Consider the following 8,760-nt stretch of genomic DNA (forward strand, 5'->3'; position numbering starts at 1 on the left):
GCTGTGGCATTGCCATAGAGCCATGCCAGCTGTGCAGGGTGATGCTGTGGCACTGTGGGGCCATGCCCAGCTGTGCAGGGTGATGCTGTGGCACTGCCATGGGGCCATGCCCAGCTGTGCAGGGGGCTGCTCTGCCATCAGGAAGCAGCACAGAACCAGATTAGGGCATGTGAGAGTGACGGGTCGTGCTCAGCAAAGTGTCACCATGAGGTGGGACAGGGAGTGTGCAGGGACACAGAGGTGCCCGCAGGACTGGTGGCTTTTCCCTGGGCACAGCCCCACAGGGACACTGATCCCCCCCAGCTGATGGGCAGCGAGTGAAGCACGAGGGGCCGGGAGCCCTGAGCTCTCAGAGGGATCCCCAGGAAAAACCAGGGCGGGGCAGGGCAGGGCCTCTCCCATCTGCAGGGATCTCCTCCTCCCCCGGGGTTATGGAAACACCTGGCTGGGGCACAGAGGCTGCTCCGTGGCTCCATGAGCACAGGGGTGAGCGAGGGTGAGCGTGCCCCGGGGCCGGGGAGCTGCAGCCAGCGCAGCAACGCTGATGCCTCAGCCCGGACCAGCACCTGCACGCTGGGCTCCGCACAAAACTGCCCCAAAACTGCCTCGTCTGCTCTTCTTAATGATGGTTAATTATGGTCAGAGCCACCCAGCGCGCTCCTGCCCTGCCCCGGCCCGAAGTAGGGCAGGGAAGAAGTAGGTCAGGAGGGTGCTGAGGAGGAGATTGCACCATCCTGGCTGTGCTGGCAGCTGGGCTGGGCTGGGGTGTGGGCAGAGCTGCTGCAGGCCAGGCAGGGCAGGGTTCTGCTGGAGCTCAGCACATCCCTCGGGGTGTCCAGAGTTGGGGGGCTCAGAGACCCCGGCACGCTGCCCAGAACACCTGGGGATTTGATTTTGGCCCCTGGAGCAAGTTACCACCTTTGTATGAGGACGTGAAAGTCACACAGGCTTGAATGGTGTAATAACAAAATGATCACAGGGTGAAAATGTACATTTTAGGATTTTTGGTATGGGGGTTATGGGGACAAGATGGAGGGATCTTGGCGTGTCCAGCCTTTCTCCTTCTTCTTCTTGTTCTCCATTTTCTGCAGTGATGTTGGCACTTTGGGATTGGTCTAGAGCAGAAGTGCACTGTCTAACACAGGTGATAGGTATTGGGAATTAAGTGTAAATATGTTATACGTAGTTTGTAGTATAAAAGGACAACACAGAGTGCCTGTGGCTGCCCTGCTGAGCAGATCTCGTCTGGGCAGAAAGAAAATTTTATAGATAAGAATTAATAAACAACCTCAAGACCGAAAAGCGAAGAGTCCAGACTTGTTCTGCAGTTGCACGGGCTGGAGCAGAGACATCCTGCACATCTCAGGGCAGCAATTAACAACCAAAACCCGAGACCTGGGCACCAGGGGCTGCTGGCACTGGCCTGGAGACGCCAGGGTGGCACTTTCTGCAGAGGGTGACCGACCTGCTGCTGCCTTCCTACTGCCCAGGGCTTCAGTGCCCTCCTGCCCCTGCCCGCAGCCTGGCTCAGTCTGGGGCTGGCAGGGCTGTGGAGCCAGGGCCAGGGCTGGGTTCAGCCTTTCCAGCTGCTGGGATCTCTCCTGGGAGGGATGAGGTTGGGGGGACCCTCCAGGGATGCTCCCTCCTCGCTCTGATGGCTGTCCCCTCTGTCCCCAGCATCCTGGACATCTTCCCCACGCTGGTGGCCCTGGCTGGGGCAGCACTGCCTCCAAACAGGCGCTTTGATGGCTTGGATGTGTCCCCAGTTCTCTTTGGCTGGTCAGATGTGGGGCACAAGGTAAGGCAGAGCCACCCCTGGTGTCACCCCCCTCCTGGCAGCAGGTGAAACAGGTGAGTGGTGCCTTGGTTTGAACAGCCAGGTGTGTGCTGAGGAGGGCAGAAATGGAAATTTCCACTTCTTTGAAATGGAAAATGCAAAACCCATCCCTCTGAATTATGATAATTTTGAAATTAAGGGGCTCTCGGGCAAAGATATGGCAGCAGGAATAACAGTTCTTTATTAGGGAAATCAAAAATACAAATGTAATAGTACAAAAAAGAGAAAACAAACCACTGACAGAGTCAGACCATGCCCTGCCCACTGTGTGTCAGGGAGGTGTCCCAGTCCCATTCCACGGGGGCTCAGCCCTCCTGCAGTGCCAGCTGTGGCTCTGCTGCAGCAGGGATCCTGCACAAGGGGGGAGTTTTCCTCTGCAGCTCCAGGGCTGCTGCAGATGGGCCTGGGCTCCCTCTGGCCATGCAGGGCAGCAGAAAGCTGCTCCTCTGGCAATGCAGGGGGCAGAGGCTGCTGGGGTGTCCCAAAGCTCAGATTGGATCCAGGTAGGAATGCTTGGCTCCTCCCCTGGGCGGAGCATCTCCCCATGGGATGCTGGGATTGGATCAGCCATGCAGGGACACTCAGTGGCCCAAAAGGGCTTTGGGTTAATGAAAATTGTTTTGTGCTTTGTTCACAAACCTGGCATCAGAGGTGGAAATGCCTCTGCCTGCAGCTTGGCGCCTTCCTGTGCCTCAGAGCTGTGTCTGTGACCTGACAATGCACACACAATTCTGTCATTTGTATCAATAAATCCCCCCTCTAGCAAACCACCCACTGCCCCAAGCACTGCCCCCTGAACCTGACCATGAACTTAAACTTCTTTGACCAATTTTCAAGCCCATCCCTCCTAGGAATCTCACTAATCCTCATCTCAATGACATTCCCAGCTCTCCTACTACCATCCCTAGACAACTGATGAATTACTGACTGACTCTCAACCCTCCAGCTATGGTTTATTAACCTAGTTACAAAACAACTAATAATGCCCCTAGACAAAAAAGGACCCAGGGACTCCAGCTGGGATGCTCAGGCTCATGGCAGCCTGCAGTGCCCAGCTCAGCACCTGCCTGACCCCAAAAGGAGCATCAGGGTGGGCAAGGGCAGCTTCAGGGCTTCAAACTTGGTTATCCCCATTTATTTATTGCACCGCAAAAAGACACAACAAACTTGTGTGTTGATCAAACAGATCAAACACAAACAAACACAAAATTCGTTCCATCAGGACAGCCCACCCCATATCCCACAGCTCCTTTCACCCCAAAAAACGCAGTTTGCAGGACAAGCAGGGTGACCGCACATTTGTCTCGGAGCTCACGGGATTTCTGCAGAACCAACCAAAAAGAAAAAAGAAAAGCGGCTTCAATAGCAGTCCCGTGGATAAACCCTGATTTTGCTTTTAAAGTACACCCTCTGCAAGCGCTGTGAGCCAGCTCCCAGCGGGATCCTGGATTCGTTTCGGTGTCCATCAGGGGTTTGGTATTTGCTTTGTATTTATGGAACCCTCTGCTGAACTGGGAGATGGAGCAGGGAAGGGGATAGGATGGGGCCAGCACGCTCTGCTCTGCTCTGCTCTTCAGATTAACCCTGCTGGGAGCAGGGCACTGGGGCTGCTGGGAGCAATGACTTGCTGGGAATGAGCCTTTCCTGGGAATGAGATTTTCCTGGGAGCAATGGCTTACTGGGAGCAATGGTTTGCTGAGAATGAGGTTTTCCTGGGAGCAATGGCTTACTGGGAGCAATGGTTTGCTGGGAATGATGGTTTGCTGGTAGTAGTGTTTTTTTGGGAGTGATGGTTTGCTGGGAGCAATGGTTTACTGGGAATGATGGTTTTGCTGGGAATGAGGTTTTCCTGGGAGTAATGGTTTGTTGGGAGCAATGGGAGCAATGGTTTGCTGATAGTGGTGGCTTATTGGGAATGATTGTTTGCTGGGAGCAATGGCTTACTGGGAATGAGGTTTTCCTGGGAGCAATGGCTTGCTGATAGTGGTGGTTTTTTTGGGAATGATGGTTTGCTGATAGTGGTGTTGTTTTGGGTATGATGGTTTGCTGGGTGCAATGGTTTGCTGGGAACAAGACTTTCCTGAGAGCAATGGTTTGCTGGGAATGATGCTTTGCTGATAGTGGTGTTGTTTTCAGGAATGATGGTTTTTTTGGGAGCAATAGTTTGCTGGGAACGATGCTTTGCTGATAGTGATGGTTTTTTGGGAATGATGGTTTTCTGGGAGCAGTGGTTTACTGGGAATGATGGTTTGCTGGGAGCAGTGGTTTACTGGGAATGATGGTTTGCTGGGAGCACTGGTTTACTGGGAATGATGGTTTGCTGGGAGCAGTGGTTTACTGGGAATGATGGTTTGCTGGGAGCAGTGGTTTACTGGGAATGATGGTTTGCTGGGAGCAGTGGTTTATTGGGAATGATGGTTTGCTGGGAGCAGTGGTTTACTGGGTGTCAGTGTGCAGCCATTGCTGTGTGGGTCTCCCCCCAAGGGCTGGGATCACCCTGCCATGGGGTGGGCTGCCCTCAGAGGGTCCCAGAGCCCCGTGGGGTGGGGGAGCAGCCGTGTCCCCCTCGTGTCCCCTCGTGTCCCCTCCCCTGCCCGTGAGCGGCCGGCAGTGACCCCGTGCAGGGCTTGCCCTGACACAAATCCTCCTGAAAGCAGCTCCGTGCTCACTCCAATGCCCAATTTCCACACTTTGCTAATTGGGGTGGCTGGAGCTCCCCGTGTGGGCTGTCCCAGTGTCCCAGCCTGTGCCTGCTGCTGGCACGGGCGGCAATGGGGCTGGGGTGACACCGAGGTCCTGCTGAGAGCAAGGGCTGTTGGCAGGAGAAATAAACCACATCCTCCAAGGAGCACCGAGGGTACCAGGGCTGTAAATCCCCCTGTCCATCAGCTCAGTGTGAATAGCCCAGAGCACCAAGTTCAAGCAATGAATTTACAGCAGAGAAAAGGCTTCCTCCCCCACCCCTGCTTCTCTATTTTTTATTTATTAAAATAATAGACATGGATTATTGGAAGAATTCCAGATCTGGGAATATTTCTTGAATCAAAACAAGCTCCTTAATTATGCAGTAAATTATAACAGATTTTCTAAGTGTGGGGTTTTAAGAGGTTTAGCAACGTGGTTGTTTGTAGGAAGGGAGATTTGAGTGCCCTTGGCAGCATCCCAGCTGTGCTGTTAAAGGTGCAGGCAAAGCTTTGAGGCTGGAGACAGATTAATTGGTTCAGCTCCTGGTCCCTTGGCTTCACAGGGCCTTGAATATTTGCTGATTCCTGCTTTGGAGCTCTTTTATCCTGCCCAAGGAGTGTCAGCAGAAGGGCACTCTGCAGCAGAGCTTCCTCCTTGCACCAGGCTCACACTGCACCACCTCCTCCTCTTCACACCCTTCTTACTTTTCCCCAAAAAGCACAAAAAGATCCAACCAAATTACAAAAGATGATTTTATAACAAATAATTTACCTTACAACTGAGAGCAATAAAAGAAAGTGAGAGCATTTGGAGATTACCCCCTACCCTGAATCCTGGCATTTCTTGGATGAGGTTCCAACCAGCCCCATGTGAGACAGTGGCTACATCCAGACCAGGCAGCATGGGATGGACACCTTGGGGTGCCTGGGATGGACACCTTGGGGTGCCTGGGATGCCTGGGATGGACATTTTGGGGTGCCCAGGGTGCCAGGAATTCCCTGTGCCACACCTCGGGGTGCCCAGGGTGCTCCCTGAGGGGCAGGGCTCCGCGCCGGGCACCTGCTCAGGCACTGCTGCACTCATCAGCTGTGAGCGCTGTTACTAAACTTGGCACTGCAGCTGCCTACAACTCCAGCAGATGTTTCTAATTTTTCAGCACAGTGGAAATTTCTTGAATCACTTTTTAAACTCAAATCCCAGGGAGGAAACCTCAAGTGACTCATCCCTCAGCGAAGCTCTGGCTCCGCGGCAGATGTTATCGGAGAGAGGAGCTGCTGGAGCGTCCAGCTCACTTGTCTCCTCACTCCCCAGCGCCAGAGCAGCCCTCCTGTGTGGATCAAGTGTCCTAAATACCAAAGGGGAGAGATCTGAGCCTCCCCTCCCTCCTTCCCTCGCTGCTCACCCCGTTCCTGGCTGTTGCCAGGGAAGGGAGCCCCTGCACAGCGGGGTGAGTCAGACGGACGGAGGGATGTGGGAGGGATGTTCCAGCACCTCACCTTCCCCTCTGCTCCATGAGCTCACCCTCAGCTCGTGGCTGCCTGCTGGCTCCAGCCTGGGGCTCGGCTCCCTTGGATGTCCCCACTGCTGGCTGAGCTGTGAGCACCCAGGGAGGCGCTGGGTGCACCTGAGACCACCCTGGTTAACAAATAATTTAGTGATGGTTGGACAAGGGGGAATGGTTTTGGAGTAAAAGATGGAGATTTAGATTGGGTGTTAGGAAGAAATTCTTAATTTTAAGGGTGGGGAGGCCCTGGCACAGGTTATGCCAAGAAGCTGTGGCTGCCCCATCCCTGGAAGTGTCCAAGGCCAGGTTGGATGGAGCTTGGAGCAGCCCAGGACGGTGGAAAGTGTCCCTGCCCATGGGCTTTGGGGGTCCCTTCCAACCCAAACCATTCTGTGATTTTATGATAATCTACCCTGCTCTGCTGAAAGCCCCAGAGCCTTTGTGATCCCTTTCCTGCCACAAAACTGGGAGGTAAATTCAGAGGGTCCTGCAGGGCCAGGAAAGTCCAAGGGAGATGTTGGTGTTTCCTGGGGCCCTTCTGCCATCATCCCACTGTGGTGGTTTCAGTTCGAAACTGGGCAGAAACACCAATTTCCTGTAGTGGTTTCAGTTCACCAGTTTGAGATTTCCCAGTCAATGCACCAATTAATGTGGTGGGTTCAATGTTGGCTAAATTCAGCATTATTTACTCATTTTCTTGCTGCGACACAGAATCAGGAGAAGGCAAAGCAGCTTCAGCACTCACAGCTCTGCTGTTGCTCAGAGTCCAGGGCCTCAGTGATGGCTGTGAATGTGTCCAGGGGCGGGATGTGGCTCATGTGGGCAGGGAGTGGATTTCACGGGGCACGTGTTCCCTGCCATGGGCTGACAGGAGCTGTCCTTGCCCTGTCCCTCCTGCAGGTTCTGCTGCACCCCAACAGCGGCGCGGCGGGGAAGGTGGGCGAGGTCGAGGCGCTGCGGCTGCATCAGTACAAGGCCTTCTACACCACAGGTACTGCATCCCTGCCAGAGGGTCTGGAGTGTAGGGAAAGGCTTCTGGAATTCTCAGATCCCTGCAGATGCAGGTGAAAACCAGCTCAGGTTGATTCAGACCCGAGGATGTGCCGAGCTGTGTCTGCAGGGCGGTGCTGCAGCCTGGGGCAGTGTGACCGTGCTCACAGGGGTCTGAGGGTGAGGGAAGAGATGAGGATCTGACTCCATGTTTCACAAGGCTGATTTATTATTTTATTACATATATTACATTAAAGCTATACTAAAAGAATAGAAGAAAGGATTTCATCAGAAGGTTAGAAAGGAAAGAATGATAACAAAGGTTTGTGGTTCAGGCCCTGTGCTCAAGCCAGCTGACTGTGATTGGCCATTAATTAGAAACAACCACATGAGGCCAATCACAGATGCACCTGTTGCATTCCACAGCAGCAGATAATCATTGTTTACATTTTGTTCCTGAGGCCTCTCAGCTTCTCAGGAGGAAAAATCCTAAGGAAAGGATTTTTCATGAAAAGATGTCTGTGACAGGATTGGTCTCGGGAATAGGAGCTGGGATGGGGTGGGAATGAATGGGCCATCCTGGGTGGTGGGTGAGGAATACAGAGGTGATCCCTGGACCTCTGTGACTCCAGGTTTTTCTCCCATTTCCTCCCCAGGAGGGGCCTTGGCCTGTGATGGCAGCACTGGGCCGGCACAGCAGCACCACCCACCCCTCATTTTCAACCTGGCCCGAGACATCCAGGAGCAGGAGCCTCTGGACGTGGCCTCCAGGGAGTACCAGGCAGTGCTGCCTGCCATCAGCAGGGCTTATGCCCAAGCCCTGCAGGACATTGCAGCAGACAACGTCTCAGTTGCAGACTATTCCCAGGATCCAGCTGCAATTCCCTGCTGCAACGTGCAGCACGTGGGCTGCCGGTGCCACGGGGCCACGCGGGATCCCCACGTGGAGAGCACAACACCCCGGCTTTGTCTTTAGGCAAATAATTGCTCAGGCTGCTCCTTTCCCAAGGGTGGTGTCTGTGAAATCCAGGCTGGAGGTGGGATGGAGGCTGTGGCTCCCTTTGCTCCGTGCTGGGCGGAGGGAGGTGAGCTGGGTGTGGGTCTGGGGGAGCACACAGAGGGTCCCCTTTGAAGGCTTTTTGTAGGGCTCTGTATCTGGGAAAGGGAGAACTCTTGGATTAAAATTACCTTCTGTGAGAGTTGGCTTTGGGAGAGGATTCCTCTGGGAAATTTGCTTGGTTTTCCTCTAAACAGAAACAGGAACGTTACAGGAGCAGCTGTGGAGCACAAGGCAGGGGAGGATGGACAATCAGCCCTTCTGCTGCACAGACCCTGCAAGCTTGGTGGCTGCAGAGGGAAAATTCCTGGCTGGCACGAGGGGAATGCTCTGGGAAGGGAGCAGCTGCCCCTCAGCTGCCCGCTGGGGTTCTTCAGAGGGCTCATGGCAGGACCCAGCTGGCTCTGGAGGGAAGGAAGGGGGTCCTGGGCTGTCCTTGGGGGCTGCCATCCATGTGGGAAGGATGCTCAGCTTGTGCTGCCAGGGGGGAGCTCAGGACTGTGCTGGGACATCCAAGGGTTTGGGAGGGAACTGGGGCTGTCCCCAGCAGCTCTCAGCAAAGAGAGGGGCGCAACTGGGGGGTTTGGGGGGTTTTGGGAAGTCAGGGTTCCTGCTCTGGGGTCTCCCAGCAGATCAGGGCTCCAGGCAGAGGAGCTGCTGCCCATCCCAGTGCAGGCACAGATGGAG

The 8,760-nt window shown here is 54.4% G+C and overlaps 1 protein-coding gene across 3 annotated transcripts in view; it reads left to right on the forward strand.

The window, feature by feature from the left end:
* The window catches only part of ARSG (arylsulfatase G), a 47,762-nt gene extending 39,547 nt beyond the window's left edge, over positions 1–8,215 (forward strand). For all 3 annotated transcript variants that reach the window (XM_063175665.1, XM_063175667.1, XM_063175666.1), the window contains 3 exons: positions 1,678–1,798; positions 6,927–7,017; positions 7,673–8,215. In XM_063175665.1, coding sequence (XP_063031735.1) covers positions 1,678–1,798; positions 6,927–7,017; positions 7,673–7,992 — 532 coding nt within the window. In that variant the 3' untranslated portion in view covers positions 7,993–8,215. The remainder of the gene's footprint in view (positions 1–1,677; positions 1,799–6,926; positions 7,018–7,672) is intronic.
* Positions 8,216–8,760: the final 545 nt, after the last annotated feature.

Source organism: Melospiza melodia, chromosome 24 (genome assembly GCF_035770615.1).
Source record: "Melospiza melodia melodia isolate bMelMel2 chromosome 24, bMelMel2.pri, whole genome shotgun sequence".
In the NCBI taxonomy this organism is placed as follows: domain Eukaryota; kingdom Metazoa; phylum Chordata; class Aves; order Passeriformes; family Passerellidae; genus Melospiza; species Melospiza melodia.